The 23,750-nt window shown below is 45.6% G+C and overlaps 1 protein-coding gene across 1 annotated transcript in view; it reads left to right on the forward strand.

Moving 5' to 3' along the window:
- The window catches only part of LOC147724139 (chloride channel protein C-like), a 627,958-nt gene that overhangs the window by 169,028 nt on the left and 435,180 nt on the right, over positions 1 to 23,750 (forward strand). The window contains exon 8 of the mRNA XM_086965734.1: positions 18,726 to 18,823. Coding sequence (XP_086821860.1) covers positions 18,726 to 18,823 — 98 coding nt within the window. The remainder of the gene's footprint in view (positions 1 to 18,725; positions 18,824 to 23,750) is intronic.

The raw sequence follows: 23,750 nt of genomic DNA on the forward strand, positions 1-23,750 counted from the left end.
TGCCCCGAGTGAAGCCTTTTTTTCGGTCTCAGAGGGGGTAGGTTGGTCAGAGGATGACGAGGAACGTAGCTCGTATTTGGATTCAGACAGTGACCCTGAGCTCAACCAGCCGGCGACCGTGTTAAAGTCCTTAGCGGCAGCTAGAGGTCAGGTACTCGCACAATGTGAGCTGAGCTGGGACCATTCATCCGCCCTGCCTTTACAGGGTAGTCCACGGGTGGAACTCGCACAAATGTCCCTTTTGGAAACCATACATCAAGAAATACTGTTGCCCTCCGCAGATTCTTAAAGCAGCTTTCCTTGACTGCCCTGACCCTCCACTTACATTTCTGAATGAGTCTTTAGCTTTAGGTATTGTCCCCGAATCCTTTAAACATGCAGCAATTGTCCCCATTCAAAAAAAGCCTAATGCTGATCCCTTGGTCCTCACCAATTTTCGCCCTATCTCCCTGCTCCCCTACTTAGGTAAGATCTTAGAGACTCATGTTATCAACTGTCTCAGTTCTTTTATTGAAAATTTTGGGTTCCTTGACCCCCAGCAGGTGGGCTTCAGGCCAGCCGACTCCACCAAATCGGTTATCTTGGCGGTGATGGACGAATTCCGTAGGGGCGCCGATAATAACATCTCCCAGGCACTTGTGCTATTGGATCTTTCCGCTGCCTTTGACACGGTCGATCACGATTTGCTGATCGACCGTGTCAGCAACGCTGGTGTCCAGGGTCGGGCCCTTGACTGGATTCGGTCATTCCTACATGGGCGTACTCAGGCGGTCCACTTGTCCACCTTTGTAGTACCTCGAGCCAGCCTGACTTGTGGAGTCCCCCAGGGTTCTGCTTTATCGCCTCTCCTGTTCAATCTCTACATACAGCCCCTGATTGCCTCTCTTCTAAATCGCCCAGTTACCATCTTTAACTACGCGGACGACTTCCAGCTGGTCTTCAATCTTGAATCCACCCCTACCTCCCGCACCAATTTTCAATCAACCATGCTTTCCATCTGCGAATGGATGTACCATAGCCAGCTGAAGTTAAATCCAGATAAAACTAAACTGGTATTAACCAAGCGAGTGGCCAACCCCTGGAATGCCAGTTTCTGGCCATCCACTCTGGGCACCTCCCCCCTCCCAGCTGATTCTGTGAAGAGCCTTGGCGTCATCATTTGCAAAGACCTCTCCATGAAACCACAGATCAGCGCTGTCACCTCGGCCTGCTTCTTCTATCTTCGCAGGATCCGTAAAATCTGTCGGTTTCTGTCTACAGAGGCCCTTACGCTGGTCATTATGGCCTTGATTACATCTCGTCTTGACTACGCCAACGCTCTTTACGCTGGCATTCCTGCCTACCAGTTACATCGTCTGCAACTTGTGCAAAATCAGGCAACCAGGCTAATCTTCCACCAACCAAAACATCTTCACATCTCCCTGCTATTAAAGAGACTCCACTGGTTGCCAGTTGCCAAGCGATGTACCTTCAAACTCGGCTGTACCATCTTTAAGGCGCTACATGACCAAGGTCCTGCTTTTATTGCCTCCAGAATTTGTCGGTACTCTCCTTCCTGTGACCTGCGGTCCTCCCACCTTAATCTCCTCACCACCCCCGCAGTTAAACGCAAAAAGCATGGTGGCCTTCGATTCGCGTTCTTGGCCCCTTCATTGTGGAACTCCCTTCCTATGGAATTCAGATTCTCTCCCATTTATGTCTTATTTAGACGTTCACTGAAAACTTACCTCTTCCGGCAGGCCTTTATGTAATTTTTGCTCCTTCTCCCCCCAGTTGTCTCTAGCGCCATGAAACCGCCTGGTGTCCGTGCGCTGAATAAATGCTTTTAACATAACATAACATAACAAATAATAGCACATAGAGAGGAGACACGCCAAGACAATCGTAAATCCCAGGCCGCAATGAGGAAGATGCAGGGCGTGGTGAGGAAGCTCTCTAAGGCCTGTGCTAACACTGGGGACAGAGTCTCAAATTTGGAAGAGCGGGTGGTAGTTACCAAAGCTTCCTTGCTCTATGACTTGGGGTGCTCATTCCTCATTGTCAGTTACCAATGTTGGCTTTTGCAGTAATGATGAGGGTTTAGAGAGGTGGCCTCATTCCTCCTTTTTAGGATTACTCCAATCCTCAACAGGATTTGAGAGAGGTTGCTGATTTTGGATCTCACAGTCTTATTGGGTAGGTTGTGACCTTTCTCTCCTCATGCAAATTCGTCACAAAGCAGGTTCTTATGTGGCCTTTTAGCCTGGTCATAGGCCTTTGCCATCAGCGCTCTGCATTCTGGGATCTTGTAATTCTGCTGATATCCATTATAAGCGTGGCTCAAGGGGCTCTGGCCCACAGGGTTCTTGTAGCTGGGGATGGAGGGCTAGCTGGATGTGCAGCACATGGCATGTGGTTGCTTGAATGTCAAAGTGTCAAGAGATTGAAGATAAAGGTATTTGGTAGAACTTCACAGGACTTAAAGTGCTAGAGTCCTGCCAAGCAGCCCATTTCATAGTTTCATTCTCATTCCTTCAAGTAGGGTTGCCATCATTTGTTCGAGAAAAAAAACTAAGGCTATTTTAAGCTTTCTTTAGGCACGTATAAAGTGGCTGAAGCCGTCACTAAGGTCGATGCTCACTGCTCTCAGGTGGTGGACATACAATGGAAGCTGGAGGAGATGGAAAATAGGCTTTGACGAACAACTTGAGGGTCCTGGGAATCCCGGAGGGGGTCGAGGGCTCGGACATTAGGTCGTATATTATTAAGCTCTTCCATCAAGCCTTCCCTGAACTGTCCAGTTGGGACTGGTCGAACGAGTTACAGAGAGTGCACCGCACCCCCTTTAAAGTACGAAGGAACGCCAAGGAAGGAGACAAACCCAGGGCAATTTTGATCTTCCTCAGAAACTTTATCCTTAGGCAGGCTATTACAGAAAGGGCTAGACCAGACGCCAGGAGAAGCAGTGACGGGGTGTCATTCTACGTTCGCCTGGACTACTGCCACGTGACCGTGTAGAGGGGTTTGGCGTCTCAGGGGCATGATCAAGCCTTTTCAGGACAAAAAACTTCAAGCCTTTTTGATAAACCCGGCACAGCTAAAAATTATTAATGATGGGAGGACAGTGTATTTCTCCTCAGAAATTAAGGCCAAAGAGTATCTAGACAACTTGAGTAAATAGGATGGGCCAAAGTTTAAGAAGATGTATACAAAGTATCATTGCCGGATGTATGGTTTCTGGTTGCGAAGTTGGGTGTGATGTTTATTGATGTTTGGGCTCTTTTGGTTAGTATTGTAGGGGTTATTTGCATTGTCCTCACCGTAAACACTGCATGTCCATCAAATGCACAGACCAGTTCTGTGCGCTTCACAGAGTGGGGGGGGGGGTGTTTCGGGGGGGGGCTGTGTCGAAGGAGGGTGGGTTAGGGGGCACAGTGGGGGGGACGGGAGGACAGGGGGGTGGGAGGGTGTTCACGGGGAAAACAAGAAAATGGGAGGGAAAGGTGCATTTTTGATGGTTTATTTGGTCAGAGGGTTTGTTTAACAGAAGACAGACAGAATGAGGTTCAGGCCGTTATGGTTGGTCAAGCTAAATGCCAGGATGGCAAACGTTAGAATTTGCACACTGAATGCGGGAGGATTGAACGATTGGAGGAAACGTCAAAGATTGGCCTATTCTGTGAAATTTAACAGAATCGACGTTCTTTGTCTCCAAGAAACGCATCTTCCATGGGCAAAGAGAAATCTCTTGTTCCTTAATGGGTTTGAGCTGGTTGCTTGTTCATCACAATCCTCGACAATTAGGGCGGTTGCACTTCTAGTTAGGAAGTCCCTGGGAGGGGTTAAAAGGGCTAAGGTAGATAGCATTGGCAGATGGTGTGAGAAATTGGCCTGATATGCAGTGCTCACTATTCTAGTGATCACTATGTATCAGTCCAAATGACCCTTATTGATGATTGGTTGTAAGTCAACCTTATAGACCAGCTATCCTTGTAGCATGGACAAGAGCAGTCTTTAGGCTAAACTCTAGAGGGCGTGTTAAGCCAGCTGTTATACCATCATATATACCCCTTGAACACCAAGTGAAAGGACACCACACAAGTTTTTATGAAAATAAAAGGATATTTATTATAACACAACAGCCCTGGACTCTTTATGAGGACAGGGCGCTAAGCACAATACAAAGCTCTTAAAGAATTTCTGAAAGTCGCACAATTTACACAAATGCCTGAGGGGCACGAAAAACCAAATACTCTAAAAGTGGAATGCGAAATACTAGCAGGTAAGTAACTAGTCTCAAAGGCTTTAGGATCGATAGGACTGGACTACTGAACCTTCAGATTACGAGCAGGAGGCCTAGGGAGATCGGGTGCAGAGTGTGCACTCTCATGCGGGATGCGGGACAAAGTCTATGGATGCTAGATTTCGTAAAGTTAGTGTTATCGGACGAATCCGACTAGGTAGAGCTGAAACGAAAAAGGATCTCGACACTTAGATAGTGAAGCTATGCTGGAGCACCAAAATGCTCAGGTTACCTAGCCCAGGGGCTGTGGCTGCATAGGGCTGAAAAGACGTCGGGAATCCTCGTTGCAGTCTATGGAGCCTGAAAGAAGAAGTTGCTGGCAGGCGACCAGTGATGAAGTTCGATGTGATCCAAGCCTGGATCGGTGATGAAGGATACCTGTAAGCAGAGGGGACCAAGTTCTGAATCACTAGCCAGTGATTAGAGGGGCACCAGGATGGCACTGGACGAAGTCACCTCGACCAGGTGAGTGGGCGACGCTGGGCTCTACAGTCTCTCGGACCAGAAGGCGTTGTCGGCAACCAGGATGGAGGTGCGAGCTGTCCCACGAAGGTATCTGCTGTCGACATCGCTGGACCCAGGATTGGGGCAACAACTCTTGGCAAATGCAAGCCCACGCGGTGGACTCAAAATGGCGTTTGGAGTGGACCAGGAGGGTCCGGGGTGCTCCTCTGTTGGAGGGGAGCAAGGGCCAGTCTGGAGCAACCAGACCAGTGGTGAAGGTGTCGTCGTTCGTCGTCAAGAGGGCTACAAGCCAGCAGGCAAGTGGCCGGACAACGCGGTGATCAGCAAAGTGCAGAAGGGCCCCACGCTGATCTTGTGGATGCTGGGGGGCTGGACTTCGGTGCTGGAGCTGCTCAGGGTTAGGGCTTCTAGAACCCCAAAGCACTCACTCGAGGATCCCTCGGCGGTCGTGCTGGATAAGTGTAGTGCAGTTCTGAAGATGGCCGGTCCCTTGAGGTCTCGTCACACCCACGAATCTCAGCTGGGCTGATGATGCAGGTAGAGGTCAGAGGTGCCAGGGAAGCTGGGTCTCGTCGTGCTGGTCGGTCTGGTTCCGGAGGAAGGACGTGCAGCAAACCGCAGTGTTCTTAGTTGGTGCCCGCTGATGCAGGGTGACTACTCCTTAGTCACAAGGGAGAAATCTTAGGAAGAAGTCCTGAGTTCCTTTCGTAGAAAGTAGTTTCAGGATTCAAAGATGATCTAATTTGGAAGGGTCCCCGCTCCCACCTTTATACTAAAGAAAGGGGCTGGTACGGGACTAGGTCCTGCCCATGGGTGGGACCAGGAAGGGGGGTGGTTACACTCCTCTCCCATGCCGGACTTTCCCCACGAATCTCAGCTGGGCTGATGATGCAGGTAGAGGTCAGAGGTGCCAGGAAAGCCGGGTCTCGTCGTGCTGGTCGGTCTGGTGCCGGAGGAAGGACGTGCAGCAAACCGCAGTGTTCTTAGTTGGTGCCCGCAGATGCAGGGTGACTACTCCTTAGTCACAAGGGAGAAATCTTAGGAAGAAGTCTTGAGTTCCTTTCGTAGAAAGTAGTTTCAAGATTCAAAGATGATCTAATTTGGAAGGGTCCCCGCTCCTACCTTTATTCTAAAGAAAGGGGCTGGTACGCGACTAGGTCCTGCCCATGGGTGGGACCAGGAAGGGGGGTGGTTACACCCCTCTCCCATGCCGGACTTTCCCCAGCTCAGGGGCTGGTGTGCCCCTGGAACTGGTTCAAGCCGGCCTATGCATAGTGAGCACCGGGGTGCCACTTGCAGTCACCTTCCTATTCAGCCCTGCCTACCTAGGATAAACAAAACCCTGTCTGGGATGGTGCTAGCACCGCCCCTGACAGGAAACCCTTTGTCCAAGCTCTCCTCGCTGGAAGGACTCCCAGCAGCAGGAGGTCAGACTTGTGTCTGTGGTGGCAGCATCCATTTTGTGATGCTGAGGCTTGAGTTAACTTTAACCGGGGTTCACAGTTACATACATGTCATGTCCCTCTAGAAGGGTGGAATGCTAACCCCGTCGCCAGAATTGGCGAGGGGTTAGTATTTCAATTCGTATGACACCTTACTCGACATGTTTTGGTAAAGCGATACCAAAGTTGGCAAATAACCGCGAGGATTATAATGCACTTAAGAGTATATGGTACGCGTTATCATGGAACAGCTATTAGGACTTGGTTCCGCAAGCTGCAAACGGGCTCAGCTCATGCCAGAGCACCATCTCACATAATTCCAAGCACTCTGCCTTCAGGATTGATAAGGCCTGCCATAGGAGTGACTGATAGGAATATATGTGTCCACTTTAGGGTTAGATATAGGACTACTATATCTAAAGCAAAGGGTGATTACACCACCTTGCCCCAGCTGTCGTGCAGCCAGTTGTGTCAGATTTGGATGGCCAGCCAGGGGTGGCATAATACATGCTGCAGCCCCTGGTAGGCCCTGGGTACACCTATGCCCTGGGTAGCTAAGGTACACTGTACAGGGACTGATAAGGTGACTCAGTATCCAATTAGATATGCACCTAAGGTACATGGAATCCATTTTACAGAGAGAGCAGTAGGCCTGGGGCCCTGAATAGCAGGGTCCCAGGTCAACTAAGTCGGAAAACCAGCAAAACACCAGGCAAAAAGTTGGGGGCAACCATAGTCAGGTATCCACCCTCCTACAGATGGGTAATAGCGGAGATTGAATTGGGCTATACAATGTGTGTAGTCTATGGATCTAACGAAGATGACCCAGAGATCTACGATTTTCTAGAAGTGAAATTAGTTAGCTGGCCTACACCTTTATTATTGTGTGGAGATTTAAATATCTCTGCGAATTGGGACGATATGGTAAACTATGCTGGGCGGAAACCTAGAGTTTTTAGGGCAATAAAGGCCCTTATGGGGTCGCTTGGATTGATAGATGTATGGGGCTCTAAAGAGCCAAATGATTCTGGATTCACCTACTTCTCAAATCCTTTTCAGAAGTATACTAAATCAGATTATTTTTTTATCTCTTCTTATGAAATTAATAAAGTAGTCATAATTAAACTGCCGAGGACGATCTCTGATCATAATCCGCTGGTAGTGTCATATGAAAGGGATTTTGTTGAAAGGCAAAGGACATCTTGGACATTCGAAAGGAGACTATTGGTGGATAAATGATTTGTGAGCACATCATGAAGTGGACTGGCAAATTCTTTGCAGCTTATAGATATAGCTCCTCTCGTAATGTAGTTTGGGAGACGTTTAAAGCAGCCTTAAGGGCCGAATCAATAAGTTTTTCAGCCAGGCTGAGAAAGGAAGAAAGGAGGGAGGTAGAGCGACTACTGGAGAAATTAGCTGTCGCGGAAGAAGATCATATAAAGGTAATTGCCCTTGGAAGGGATAGTAGTGACAGTCCAAGGACACTCTTGACTATTAAGGCAGAGCTGCAGAAAGTGGTTACTCAGAAGGCGATTGGGGAGTTTCAAGCATCTAGAGCTAAGCGGTACGAAACTGGAGAACATGCAGGTAGAGCCCTAGCACTACGTTTAAGACAGGAAAAGTCAAAAAACGTAATCACCAAGATAGTTGAAGGTGGTAAGGAGTACACTGAGGCCAGGGAAATTTTACAACTGTTTAGAAAGTTTTATCATAGATTGTATGATGAGGAAGAGCAGGATGGAGGTCAGGGGGAAGATTATGGGGATAATGGCCCGCGGTTAGATGATTCAGCAAGAGAAGAATGGGTAAGGATATAACTGAGTTGGAGGTCACGGCCGCAATACAGGAGCTAGCCTCGGGCAAGGCGGCAGGACCAGACGGAATCCCCTTGGAGGTGTACAAATGTATTGAATCAGAGATCAACCCGCTTCTAGTGGATCTCTTTAATGGGATACTGTGTTCAGGGGTGATTCCGGATTCGTGGAGAGAAACCAATAGAATAGTATTCCACAAGAAGGGGAACAAAGCGAGACCCCAGGATCGTATCGACCAATATCTCTGATTAATAAGGACACCAAGCTGTACTCTAAGATCTGGGCTAGAAGGTTAGGCAGGATCATTGGAGGTCTTGTCTCCCCCTGGCAGCATGGGTTTGTTCCTGGGCGTGGTACGATGGATCATACAAGAAGGGCTATAGCTCTGTTTGACGCCCATGCTGCCACAGGGGGGGAGATGGCCATGATCCTGCTCGACGCAGAGAAGGCTTTTGACCGTGTGGTTTGGAGCTTTCTTTGGGGTATCTTGGTAGGGAGAGGTTTTGGGGTTAAAACCATCAGAGCTCTCAAGGCTATGTACTCAGACCCTGTAGCGAGAGTGACGGTCATGGGTGAGAAGTCTGAATTAATTGCTATAAAGAGAGGAACGCGCCAAGGGTGCCCCTGCGCCCCGATCCTTTTCTCTCTTTATATTGACCCTCTCATCCAGGAAATATTAGGATGCCCCAGGATTAGGCCTGTGGTCTTTAATGGCTACGAAAATAAAATTTTGGCTTACGCGGATGATCTCGCGGTTTTTACAACTGATCCTCAGCAGGCGATGTCTGTTTTGGCCGAACTCGCAAAGCGATTCGGTTGTCGATCTGGGTACTTACTAAATGAAGCAAAAACTCAGATAATTTGCACTAAAAATATCATTAAATCAGACTCTAGATTTGTGGATGCAGCTACTTATCTAGGTGTGAAAATTAATGCCTCAGTCGATAAAATAGTAGAAGACAATTATATCCCGCTTATCAATTCTATAGAGGCTGAGTTGAGAAGAATAGATGTGCTACATCTGTCTTGGATAGGGTGGGTGAACGCATTAAAAATTACGATGTTTCCCAAGGTATCGTACCTCTTTCGGGCCATACCATTATTTCTTGGAGAAAATAATAAAAAATTTGGAATCCGTTTTCATTAGATTTATCTGGCAGTATGGGAAGGTCAGGCGCTCTACAAATCTGTTGTCACTTCCTAGGGAAAAGGACGGACTGGCCTTACCAAATTTAAGATTATATCACTGGACCTGTCTTCTGACTCAAATGCTGGTTCTTTTCCATTCTGAGACGAGCACTGGTCAAGCAAGCATTGATGTTCAAATACCTCCATCTATCTTTGAGTTGTTGTTAGGGAGAAAGGCTCTAGGCTTATTGTTGTGTGAAGTCGACCGGAGATTTTATGAGAAGGCTAGATTTAAGATTTTGGATGGGGCGTGGTGTGTTTGGAAAGCTAGCGTAAAGGCTTTTAACATTTCCAAGAGTAACCCATATCTACATATATGTAACTCAAGCCTTTTCTCACAGCTGGGTGTAGATAGGACCCTGAAGGATTGGAGGGGGATGGGGATTAAGACACTGGGGGATATTATGGAGGGAGATGGGGTAGTGAGCTTTGATGCCCTGCAGTGTAGGTTTGGAATTCCATCTAACCATCGGTTTTTGTACGGCCAAATTACACGGTCCTTGAAGGCATTAAGACCCAAACCGCCGCCTCCGGCTAATATCCCCCTGCTGGAATTGCTGACTAGGGGCTGTAAGAAGATAAAGATTATATATAATCTTCTTCTTATAGGAATTTAAGATGACTTGGAAAAGATAGAATCAGCCTGGGCTATGAAACTGGGGAATCCCGATGTTGATGTCGACCTTGCTCTATATCTGAATAAAAAGATTTTTCGGGCCTCAAACCTGCAGGCCCAGCATTATAAAACAGTGTTTAACCTCTATTATACGCCGGCTAAATTATTTGCTTGGGGGGTCAGGGAAGATGATAGATGTCCCAGATGTAGGGTTGGACAAGCAGATCTACTGCATATGTTATTCAACTCTAGTTTGCTTGCCCCAGTCAGGTCTGAGATAGAGAAATTCTGGGAGGGGATGCTAGGTCATAAGATCGATCTATCCCCTACCCTGATGTTACTGGGTACAGATTCAAACTCGAAGTTGGGAAAAGAAGAGGAGGCCTTGGTTTTTATCTCAGTGGCAGTGCTCCGGATTTTAATATCAGCGGGTTGGAAAGATTCTGTGGCTCCATCCTTTCAAATGTGGCTTTCCAGATTTCTCGGAATACATAATATGGAGTCCTGTCTATATGAACAGAAGGGTGTGTAAACTCGGGACTTTGGAAGAGGTATCTGGGTCCCTATTTCAAAACGGAGGGAGGCAAAGTTGTAGCGCCTGACCTGGTATGCTGCTTTTTTCTGCTACTTTAGACAGCAATGGGTTTTAAAATGTTTCTGGATATCATCAATGCTGGTTAAGGTCAATTGAATCATCCCTAATCCATATTTATGTATTTATTGTGCCTGTTGCCTCAATTTTGTATATAATGCTCTGATCAAATGAATTTTTATGTTTCTCTGTAATGCACCGATAAATCCCAATAAAATATATTAAAAAAAAGAAGATTTACAGAAGGAGAAGAAGGGAATAAAAAACCCTTTCAATAGTTTTGGGGAAAAATACTGAGTGCACGAATAATTTGCATGCGTTACAGGCCAACGCCTACAGAATACAATCGGAGGGTTTTACCATAGAGTAGTTGGTGATGGTGTTTTGTGTGTGGCGGATGGTTTGTCAGATGACAGTGAATAAGAAGTATTCAGTGCACCAGTGAGGGGCACGCGGCATGTGATATGAAAAAGTATCCATAAATAACGGTGATCTCTGTTGCACCCGCAGATACTGACCTGACAATTTCAGATCGGTTTGAATGTGTGGCATGTATAAATGGATGCGGGAATGCCACAGTAAATGTTAAACCCGAATACTGCACAGAACCTTGAGAATAGAAGAATTAGGGATCTTTCACTGGCGCCGATGAAAGCCGCATGACCTGTATGGCTATGAACAAACAGGCTGAAGAATGTACACCCATAGATGCGGGAGAAACTCACGATCAACAGCATCTGACCACTTTTTACTCTTTCTAGTGAACCCCTAAATAAATGAATATTTAGTCATTGGAATAGTTCTCTAGGCAATTTTATGTTTAGGTTCGCTTTCTCTTAAGCCAAGATCTAATCGCGCACCCTTGACTTGCCAGGTTGAGCCCGCCCAGATGTGTCCCCTCTCTGGGCTCAATGATGAAGCATGCGACTAAGGGCCAGATGTAGGTGGCCATTTACCGACCGGTAACAGCCGATTTCGGCCGTTACCGACCGGTAAATGGTCATTCCTGATGTAGGTGCCCAATTTTACCGATTCGGTAAATTTACAGATTCGGTAAAATACTGAATCAATATTTTTACCGATTCGGTAAATTGGAGATGTAGGTGGGACTCTCCTGAGTCCCACAGGCCTTACCGAATCGGTATTTTACCACCCAATCCAATTGGGTGGTAAAATACCGAATCCAGGTGTGCATGCACATGTGTGCATGCACACCTGTGCCATGTGACAGACAGACATGCCCTTAGGGCATGTCTGTGTGCCACATGTCACACGTGCCTGAATTCGGGGTGCTAGAGGGTGTCAAAGTGACACCCCCTGCACCCTTGCAAAAATTGGTATTTACCGAATCGGTAATGACCATTGATTCCTATGGGCTTCAATGCCCATAGGAATCAATGGGCATTACCGATTCGGTATTTACAGAATCGGTAAATACCGAATCAACGATTCGGTATTTACTGATTCTGAATTACCTACATTTCCCCCCTCTAATTTACCACTTCTTAAATACCGAATCAGTAAATTAGAATTACCTACATCGGGCCCTAAATCTTGATGAGTGTGAGTGATGTGAAAAACACTATAATGGATGTAGAATGGTCTCATTGCCCTGTAGAGAAAGGGCCGCATTTCTCCCATACTCCGGATGGTTTAGCTTTTAGTAAACTGCTTAATTACGATCTAGAGCACACTATTAACATGATGGGTGTGCAGAGGGATGGCAGCCTCCCACCTACATTCAAGGGCAGAGGATGTTCCTCTATTATTGACTATATCTTAGTTTCTAGATTTTTAATAAATAGAATCACCAGTGTAAGGATAGAATGGAGTAGTTTTAGTGATCACAACCCCCTTGAATTGGGGTTGTTGTATCCGGCGGCCCAAAAAGTAGATATCAAGGTACAATTACTGAGAAGGTAACAAACAAGGGAAGGAGACTAAGATGGTCCAAAATAGATGGGGAAACCTTTTATAAATCCTTGATGGACTCTGGTAAACCCGCATTGGATGACTGTTTAGATATGGATGTTCAAGGCCCGAGGTTGCTCGAAGCATTTGGCCAGATTGCTGACCTTATAGACGGTCTACTAAAAACTAGTGCGCCCACTGTAACCCACGTTGGTTCGATAGAGACTGCTCAAAGGCTTTAAGGGAGCTCAAAAGCAGTCTTAAAACCAAACCAAGGGACACCCTACAAATCGCGGTGTGTAGGAATAATTATAAGAGGGAGACCAAGAGGAGAAAATTAGCTCTACAGGGAGAAGCGTGGGCAGACCTAAGAGAAGCGGGGGAAAAAAGGGACATGTCCGGGTTCTGAAGAATTATTAACCAACCAACTTTCCTGGAAAATAACACCCCGGAGATAGGATCAAATATCCTACCAGAACAGTGGGTCTCCCATTATAAGGGGCTGTACAACTATGAGCCAGGAACAACTGAAGAGCAGGTAGAAACCTCACATCAGGGCACCACAGTAGTGTTCACCATTAAGGAGATCACTGCTGGAATAGAGGGCCTGACGAAAAATAAAGCCCCTGGCCCTGACGGAATCCCCCCTGATTTGTTTCTCAGCTGTGTAGAACTCTGGGCTCCCATAATGACTAGGGTCATAAATACCGCCATCACTTGTGGCCTGCCGCCGTCGTGGTCAAAGGCCATAATCGTCCCTATCTTCAAGAAGGGCAATAGGAAAGACCCCAAGTGTTATCGCCCGATTTCCCTGATTGATGTGTCTGCCAAACTTCTGGGAAGGGCAATCCTTAATAGACTATCCGAGTGGACCGAAGAAAATAACATCTTCTCGGACACTCAATATGGATTTAGGACGGGGAGGTCCACCAGTGATCAATGCCTGAACCTCTATATGCTGACTGCCAAATACATCATGGCCAGCAATGAAGCCATCTATATGGGGTTCATGGATTTGGCAGCGGCATCATATCATGTCAATAGGGAGAAACTTTGGGTCATGATGTCTCTCATGGGGATAGAGGTTGGCTTAATTAACATCCTAAGGGAACTTCACAGTGATACCTCTGCTAAAGTCCGTTTCAATAGGGAGGGGGGCTGACCGATTCATTCCCTTGCAAGAGTGGGGTACGGCAAGGCTGTATCCTTGCCCCATTTTTATTTTCCCTTTATATAAATAATTTGGAGCAGTTTTTGTTAAACCTAAAGGCAGATTGCCCAAGGGTGGGGACGCGTCATGTCCCCGTTCTGCTTTACGCAGACGACGCGGTCTTGCTCGCACGTACGCCTAGGAGCTTACAGATTCTGATTGATGGATTTGTTAAATTTATGGGCTCCCTAGACCTTTTTGTCAATTTGGGCAAATCATATGTGCTGTTGGCTGGTAACAAACCTTGCACCAAATTTAAGTACGCAATAGGAAATCATAAAATAGAAGAGGTTAAAACATTCCCTATCTAGGTGTAATTTTTGACGGGCCTCTACAATTTAACTCCCTGGTTGAGGAGCGCTGTTGTAAAATGATTGCTACCAATGGCGCAATTGCAAGTTACGGTAGGAGGGTAGGCAGATGGAGCCCTGAACAGGTGATGAACCTGTACAGCTCCATATGCTGCTCCAAAATGATTTACGGGGCAGAGGTATGGGGCTTTGTTAACACTGCAAAAATACAGCGGGAAGAAAATAAATACCTAAGAACCATCCTGAGGGTACCCCCAAGCACCGCTGGTTTCATAGTACACAGGGAAATAGGGAGGCCTTACCTAGAAGATCTGGTAAAACTTAGGGCAATAGTGGCCTGGCTAAAAATTTGGGTCAACCCTGACGCGTCTCTAAGCAGAGAAATCCTAAATGATTGCTTAGAAAGGGATAAATGTATGAGAATACCATGGCTCAATTATGTAAAGAGTACCTTAGAGGCCCTTGGCTACAGGAACCTCTTCACCAACCCTGTAGCAATTGTATCCCAGCACAAGGTGTTAGTAAAAAAAGCTTTTTTAGAGCAAAAAGCACAACAGAGAGCTGAGGCTGAAGGGCTCAAAAAGACACTGAGGGCTCACAACCTGGCTAAGAGCGTTGAGGGAATGGAGCCATATCTGTACCTGATGCATAATGCTCAGGACAGATTTCTGATGTGTCGCTTCAGATTAAACTTACTTCCATACTTATTGGCATCACCAGCAGGGTTTTTAACTACAATTGAGCAGAAGGGAACCTGCGGCTGCGACAATAGGTCTCCGCAGGATTCCCTTCACTTTGTACTACTGTGCCCGTTTTATTCCATGCCTAGGCGTAGATTTCTAGTGAAAATTTTAAAACAAGCCAGCCTGGAACATGCTAAAGAGGCCCTAACTTATCTACAGAAAGCATCCGACCCCTTAACATTGTGCTGCATAATGAATTTTATTAAAGTGGCGGTCCGTTTAAGGGTAACCAGAGGAGAGGAATGATGCACGAAAATTGTTATTAAACTTTTTTTTAAAGTGTCAAAATCCCCTTTCCCTTCTTTTTGCAATGTGTAAAAATAATTATTACAATTGGGATCCTGAAAATGATTTAATGAAGTTTTTTTACTCATGTATATATGTATGTGCTTTTATGGTGATTTTTAATCATCGAATAAAGAATCCTTGAATTGAATTGAATTGACTAAGGGGGATATTTACAAGCCCCTAACGTCACCAGCGCACCACTTTTTCTGACGCTTCAATGGCGTTGCTTTTTAGAAACACAAGAACTCAGCACCGGGTTTTGTCCATAATTCTAATCATCAACTAGACGTTAAACAATTGTATAATTTGTACCACATGATAACATGATATATAATTTCACTTTCTTTTTTATTGCATTATTTTTTTTTGTTTTTTCATGAATTCCTTTTTTCCTCTATAAATATCAAATAGATAAATTTATATACAATTATTGTATTACACATACATAAAATACAAAAACCAGCATAATACAGATTTCCTTAGATTACAATACAGTAGTCCATGATGGTATACAGAACCAAAATTCCATTCAACGCGTTTCGGCTATGCCTTCCTCAGGAATTCTGTATATTTCTCATGAGCGTTAACTGTATACGATTCTGAGTGCACAAATCCGGGCGTAGGCTGTGTAAAAGACGCAAGATGACTTCAGCAAAAAGCCTATGTTTCCTCTATGAGGCCCACTAAAAGTTAATGCTGTGGCCTTGATTCTCTAGTGCAAGATATGTCAAATTTCTTCTATTGTCATTATTCCCAGTGATTTCGTTATTTTCTGTAGCTCACGTTTGACACAAATTGGCCTTCTTGACTTGTGCTCCTATTTTACGGCTTCTTCAGATTGTCTTTGGGCCATGCATCTGGCCTGTTGGTGGATTCACTGTCCCGGCATAAAGGCTCCCTTACTTGTGGCCTCCTCACGCCTTCAATGGCATTGCGCTATTCCTCATATTTACAAGGCGGCGCAAAGCCACTTAACGTGGCTTAACGCCACCTTGTAAATATACCCCTTTCCGCAGCAATCTGCTGCGGCAAAGGGGCAGGCAATGGGTGTTGCCATCGGCGTTCCACTGCAACACCCATTGCCTTTTGACGCTGCCCTAGATTTTCAAGGCTAGGGCAGTGCCATAAACTAAGGCCAGGTAATATCTGGTCTTAGAATGACAACACATTTTTTTGCTCTTTCCAGTGCTTTAAATGGGCCGGTACTCACCGGTACTGAGTACTGGCACTACCACATTTTCTAGCCGCCAGTACCGGCACTCTTCTTTATTCAGGGACAGTACAGGTACCCTGATTGATGGCATGACAGGCTAAGATTTGCTATTGCCACAAACGATTTGCTATCGCCTCAAACGCAGGATAAATGCCGCTTTGCATTTCACAGCCGCACTGAGGCTCTTAAGTAGACTTTTGCAGGGACGCTGCCAATGTCCAGTAGCACATATTAGAATTTCCCCACACTGCAGGGGTTGGGGAGGGCTTGCATCACGCTGTGATTAACAGGACAGGGTCTAGGCAGACCCTGCACTGTTTTAGGCGTTCAACAACCGTTCTGCTGCAATCCCCCACCTCATCCCCCCTTTCTGTCAGGTGCGTGAATTGGCCAGGCCTGGGGCTACCGGTCAGTAATCCAGTCCATTTAAGGTATTGCCCTGGCCATAGAAAGCGAGTGGCAGCCGGTTTTCTTATGTTTGTTTTTTTCAGCACAGGAGCTGCTTTCCTTTGTGTGCCCCATCAACACTAATCGCTGCATTTACATAACAGCGAGGGATCCATGGTGTGAAGGTAACCCTGCCGAAAGAGCAATGAATAGCAGAGAATGCTACAGCACTCCAGGAACTGGATCTGGTTGGGGGAAAACAACATGAACATAGAAGGAAGGGGGAGGAAGGAATGTAAAAAAAAGTGAGTTCACAGCTGAAGTTAGAATTGCCACTTTTTTCAGATAAATATACCAGATATTTGTTCAGTTTTGAAATGGGTCCTTAGGAATTATATTTTAACACAAATTTGTGTAAAGTAAAAAATCTGCTGTATTTCTTGAGGTAATGGATTTAGCTATTGATGAACCACATGCAATTACAATTGAATCGCCTCTTTTAATGCCAGGAAGCAGTCTGATAAAGAGAGATGAACTAACCATTAGCCTGAAATTTAGTTAAAAAAAGTTGCCTTGCAGAATTTACAGGGCGCAACGGAGCATGCGCACGCACACACACACACGTGCACAGTCACACACACATGCACACATAAACACATACACACACATGCACCCACACACACAAACTTTCACAGCTTGGAAATAGTTTTGTACTTTTGAAGTGAAATAATTATTTATGCTTTTATTTACTGGGAAAAATATCAATCCTGATTTAGCAAGTTTTTTTTTTTTGCAAGTCTTTATTTAAAAATACCGGCCTCAACCGTAAGTGTGCTCTATTATCAACACAAATAATGAAATCTAGGGCAACACATTACTGGCCAGGTGGCAAATGTAGGGTATGGGTACATCATGGAGGAGAGAAGATGAGGCAAGTGGAGGAAAAACAGTGGCAAACTGTTAGAGACTTGTGGAGAAAGTAAGCTAGTGGTGGCAGTAAGAGGGGCAGAACCAGGAAGAGAAGGTTGGAGGCTGGGTAGAAATGAGAGGTGAATCGAGAACGGAGGAGAGGTGTAGATGTAAAGATACTGAACAAGCAAGGGACCGGAAGAGCCTGGCCATAGGGAAAAGGGCAGATGCAGTGTTTTAAATGGGTACAGCGTACTGCCACTTCTTATTTTTATCACTGTTAATACCGGCACTTCACTACTGCCTAGCAGAGTACCAGTACTCATGAAAAGTAAGCTAATTGGCTGCTAGTGCTGGTGAGCACTAGGCTGTCCGAGAAGAAGGTGCCTCTGACAGCCAAGGTGCTTCTGTAGTCCTTAGCTCATCAGCTTTTGTGTATATGTCTGCTTGTTTTTTTTTGAGTGCGTGCACGCTTGATGATATACAGCATTGTGCCAAACAACAACAAATAACGGTATGACATTAAGAAGTTGCAAATATTACAAAACAAGGAAATTTTTATCATCTTATGCTGTTTGGCTTTCATTGTGTGTAATGATGTAACCTGTTTTGTTAACATAATGCATTTCCGTTGTGTTTTGATATGTGCTGCAACTGGTGTGGAAGTCGTCATATCTTGGCCGTAGCCCCGCCCATAGCCCCGCCCACTTGTCACACCTCTAGCTCTTTTTAATGAGTACCTGCACTTATTTTTTCCCATTTAAACCACTGGCTCTTTCTATGTGTGCTGCAAAATGCCATTATTGATTGTTTATGTACAGGAAGGTGTACATAAGCAATCACCCCTGAAGCATTGGCATCCTTGCAACATGGCGCAAGGGTACCTGCACTGGTGCTAGGCAGCTTTTTGTAGCTACAGGGCTAGAGGAAAATGCAGGGGTGTACCCTAATTTTGTAAATACGGTGCATCCCTGCATTTTGAAGATTGCAGAGTGCCGCTTTGCCAATGTTGTGTTAAAACCGCGCTCCCACATTTTCTTGTAAATATCCCCCTTTATGTTTTTTGTAGCAGGGTGCAGAAATATTAACAGAGATGAGGTCTTCTTCTCAGTTTGTTTGTTTTGTGTAGCATTGAAAGGTGGAGTTACTTAGCCTACTGACAACAAAAACGTCTACCTCCCCCTATTGATTTTGAGGTTTTCTTTTTCCACCCATCTAACTTTTATTTGCAATGTTGTCCAACATAATTTGTTATCGTATGCCACTGTTTGTGGATGCTAGGAAGACAGATATGTTCCTGCACTTTCATTTTTGTGTTTATTTACCCAACTTTTATGTTTTTCTACATGCGCAGGTGGTGACCCTCACTATTACTGTATACCTTCCGTATTTCTTCCCTTGTACTCCTGTCATGAATGAAACCGATCTACAATTTGAAACCCAGCCTGAGAGGTAAGTCATAAAAATGTATTTTTCTGTATGTCCACATATTGCTGCAATCAAACCTGATCAATACTCCTAGAAAAGAATCTATCCTCATCTCATCACCCCCTCCCCACCCCACACCCACCGTCTTCCATTTCTAATCGAATGATTGGGCAGAAAGTCTGCAAAACACATGCAACAGATTCATTAGGATTTGACCCAATACTCAGAGCACAGAGTAAATGTGACTAGATTTGACCGGATGTGAAGGTCCTTTGTTCACAAAGTGGCTTTTGCATCTTGTAGAGGCGGCTGACTGCTCAGTGCACATGATGGCGGCAAGCCTCATAATGTGGAGGATTTAGGCCAATAGCGCTACCAGACTCACTGAAGTGGAAGACGTCACATCTCACACTGATTGACCTTAATGATATCAGAGGAGGTGACATTTCACTTCCTTTGACCCACCTAATGACATCACAGGAAGTTCCTTTAGCCATCATTTGCTCAGATAATGGACACTGTATTTTAAAATTATAATCGTTACTCAAATCTCAAGGCTTCACCATTTCACACTTTAGCCTAAATCATACATATACTTGCACAGGTTTCTGTAAATTTGTCACCAGGTTTCTAAAAAAACAACTTATTTTTTTCTTTTTTACATTTTTCTTATTCTATAGTATTCTTATTTCTATATTCAAACTATAGTCCATGTGATAAAGCTGAAGTGAAATAATTCGAGGAAGTATTTCTTCCATGCACATTTTAGCCACAGCTAGCATCATGGGAACATTTCAGATTTTTTTTAAACAAACACTTTACCTAACCCTTACTTACAGCGGGTTGCACATGGAGTCAGAGTACACCTTGGATTCTATGTTCCCTAGGTCTTTAATATCTTGCTGTGACATTTTTTCTCAGATTGTATTGGGTGAGGAGGAGCAACAATCAACTTGTTAAAAAAATGACTGGGGATTTGGGTGTGTTTGACCTACTCCTTCATTTAGTTCTCCTGCCAGAATCACTTCTTTTCTATATCTGGGTATGATTCTGGCAGTGCTTAATTTATATAACAAAAATGTTAAAAGTACATGCTAGGGCCCAAGATATTTCTCTGGTGATCATTGCAACTTGCGCCACCCACTGTTCATGTCGGCGCTCTAACTTTCCGATAATAATTCCACCTACTGACCACCACACTCCAACAAATATGACCCTTTTTACTACTTGAGCTCACCCAAAGCTGTAAGAATGGCCTTGAAGCAACGATATTATTTGCTTAATACATATTGAATTGTGAAACATACTGCTGATGTGCTGTGTATAAAAATAGACAAACAGCACCCCCATTTGGTGGAATATAAAGATGTGCTAGTGTTATGAAATGTGTCTGTGCTGAGCCCTGGCAAACACTGGCCTAAATTAAGAACTGGATTCTGGACTCCAGACTTACACTGGAGTGTCATATGCATATGCTGATGAAGATATGTTGTTAAGATACCGATCACCCGAGACATCCACCCACATTTCTTTCTTTGTCATGTAAAACATCCCATTCTTCCTGTTACCACTCTGGTCTTCCAGGATTACTGTCACTTCCTGGCCTAATCATTTTAAGCATATTTTAAAAAATCACAGTAACTTCTAATTGCAGTGAGGCTGCCCAGTAGCCCACTGGTCATTCCATCCCTGAGGTACATGGTCTGCTTGACACTGTGGTAAAGCATCTCTTTGCAGGTTGTTTACATGGACATTGGGTAGTGAATGGTGTAGGGTTGTAGTATTTGTTGTTATTAAAAAATGCTGCTGCATCTGACAGGGAATGTCAAGGTCTATTTGCTCTTCTGTCTTCTCCATCTACTTATTGGAATTTGAAAGAAACATAAGGGCACATTTATCACGAAATCGCACAGAAACCCATTTTGCTGCGCTGCATGAAAGGGCAGGAATGCACCGTATTTGTTTATAACCAAATTCTATTATGTTTAACAATACAAGCATCATCCACTGCGATACAATTGTAATTACCACAGTAGCTCTGGAGTACAATATTGAACTGAACAGCCACCTCAAACAACATTTCACTCTGGCGGTTTCCCATTATATGTCCACCACCTCCCCCATATTTTCTCATGATTTCGGGGGCATCCCAGTGCCTTTTATATCGGCTGCTCGTGAGTTGGACACCAGTCAATCCCTCGTCGCCTTATCAGTAGCAAGCGGTGTGAAGGCGGCTTCCACTGGAAAGTGATATCCCTTTTCGCCTTTCAAGCAGGCCACCCCTATGAAGATTCTTTCTGGACGTGGTCCCCCCAGTTCCTCCAAAAGGCCCAACAGTGGCACCCGGTGACCCAAGTCAATTGAACTACCCAATACCGCAGAATGTTTGAGACTCACCACATCCCAAAAGGAGCGTAGGGCCGGGCAGTCCCAAGCCACATGATTGAGATCAGCTTCAGGGAAAGAACAGTGTATACATGCAGCATGGGTTGATCAGCTCATCCATCATATATGATGTGGGTATGATGTGGGTACAGATAGATTCCATGAAGATAATTAGTTTGGATCCTTCACAACAGCGATGCTATGTCTAACTCTCTAGGAGCTAAACATGTCTCCCTCCAGCTTGCACCACCAAAACCATCTAGGGGCCGTTTACAAAAGCACCCTGGGGGTGCAGCAGGTGAATGTGCCAGCTTTATGAGCCCCAAGGGCACTTTGCTATAACAAAAGGGGCTGCATATGCTTGTATGACCCTTTTTGTAATACAGATAGTGTTGGTGCATATCCAACGCCAGTGCTATCATTAGAGGGCGTTCCCTCATTTTCATGGGTCTGTGGCCCGCATGCAAATGAGGGAATCACTTTACCTCTGAACCTGTGCCCTATTACCAACGTGGGTGCAGAGGCACACAAACATTTAGAAGCCGCACTGAAAGCGCACCACCAAAAGGTGGCGCACTTTTAGTGCGCCTTCTAAATGCAGCCCTCTAAAGGGATGAAATGGGGTCCCATGGACCCCCCCCAGACATCCCCTGCAGGCTGGTGCAGTCACTCACTGCACCCTCCTGCAAGGGGATCTCTAATCCTTTTAAAAAGTGCAGGTGAGTTGCCGTCTGCACAGAGGAACACGGAACAGCTTTTAAACAGCGGCTCCATAGTTATCTTGAATGCACTGCCCTGGGGGCAGAACTAGTTTGCAGCTGCCTTAGGGCAGCACAATCTTCCCGATAGGGCGCACATTCCATGTTTGGACCCAGCACACCTGATTTAAGGTGCGCCATGGCAAAAACATGGACATTGTGCCCTATCTGTAATAGGGCCCCAGTGTGTTAATAAACAGTGAACAATAAATTGCAAATATGGCTACCTTACTTAGGTGCCCCATAAAAAGTTTTGGTATTAAAAGAAATGCTTATGGTATAGGTCGTATTTGTCCCTTTATTCCTGAAATTACATCAGGGTCTCTCCTCGGCGAATAGCCCCTAGGTTTGTAATTCGGATCCAGGCCCATTTGAGCGAAACCCTCAAAACTTGAAATCTGCTGAATCCAGGTGCCTGACCATAGAGGAATCCGATCTGTCTGGCTGTGTTCCCACTGTGTTAGTTATAAAGCCGCCTTCCAGGAGAGTACCACCACTTGAGTCCAGGAAGGTCCCGCTAGGGGCATCCGGCCACCGTTGAGCAGGTTGAGAAGACCTGAATGAATGAAACGAGATTTATATTGCGCAACTTAGCCCCAGAGGGCATCAAGGCGCCTAACCAAATAAAATGATACGGTCAGAGAGCATGATTAATGATAGGCCTTGATGAAACACCACGTCTTTAAAGCCTTCTTAAAGAGAACCATGGTGGGTTGAGATTTGATCTCAGAGGGGAGGGCATTCCATAAATTAGGGGCCACAAATGAAAAAGCTTTTCCGCCCCATCTGACCTTGTTTGTCCGAGGGACGGTGAGAAGGTTCTTATTGGCAGAGCGAAGGTTTCTACTGGGAGCGTAGGGACTCAGAAGGGAACTTATGGCCTCAGAGCTGCCGTCGGATAGGGCACTGAAAACTAGGCATAGGATTTTAAAAGAGACTCTAGACTGAATCGGGAGCCAGTGAAGACTCTTCCTTGCAAGAGAGACAGAAGCGGTGTTAGGGAGGTCCAGAACAAATCTGGCAGCTGCGTTCTGGATGGACTGGAGGCGTTGGATGAGGCCTTTATTGATGCCTGCATACAGGGCGTTACAATAGTCCAGCTGTGATGTAACTAAGGCCACCACGGTCTGTTTGCGAGCTTGAGGGGAAAGATAGTGGGCGATTTTTCTAAGTACTTTGATCACTCCCCAACAGGTAGAAACAGTTCTATTGACCTGTAGTGACATGTCTAGAGAGGTGTCAAAAATCACGCCAAGATTCCGGGCGGAATTTGACGGTACGGGACAAGCTCCGAGAGAGGGAGGCCACCATTCATTGGACCAGCTGTTTTGATCTTTTCCAAAGATCAAGACCTCTGTTTTCTCTCCGTTCAGCTTCAGGGCGTTTAAAATCATCCAGTCGGAGACAGCTTGCATGCAATTACTGAAGCTGAGCGCTGAGGTACTCACCGAGTGGGAGAGGGACACCATGATCTGGGTGTCATCGGCGTATGACACCACCTCCATCCCCTGAGCTTTTACTAGTCTGGCAAGTGGGGCCACATAAATGTTAAAGAGGGTCGGACTCAAGGCCGACCCCTGTGGAACCCCACATTGCACAGGCTTAACAGGGGAGAGGAACTCTCCTAGCTTGACCCTCTGCTCTCTCTGAACAAGGAAAGAGGACAGCAAGCTCAGTGCAGGACCCTCCACCCCTATCTCCCTCAGACGAGCAGTTAAAGTCGAGGGAGATAGGGTATCAAAGGCGGCGGTCAGGTCTAAGAGGACCAAAAAAGTGGTCTGGCCTTGGTCGACCTTTGATCGTATATT

Source organism: Lissotriton vulgaris, chromosome 4_1, assembly GCF_964263255.1.
Source record: "Lissotriton vulgaris chromosome 4_1, aLisVul1.2, whole genome shotgun sequence".
NCBI lineage: Eukaryota > Metazoa > Chordata > Amphibia > Caudata > Salamandridae > Lissotriton > Lissotriton vulgaris.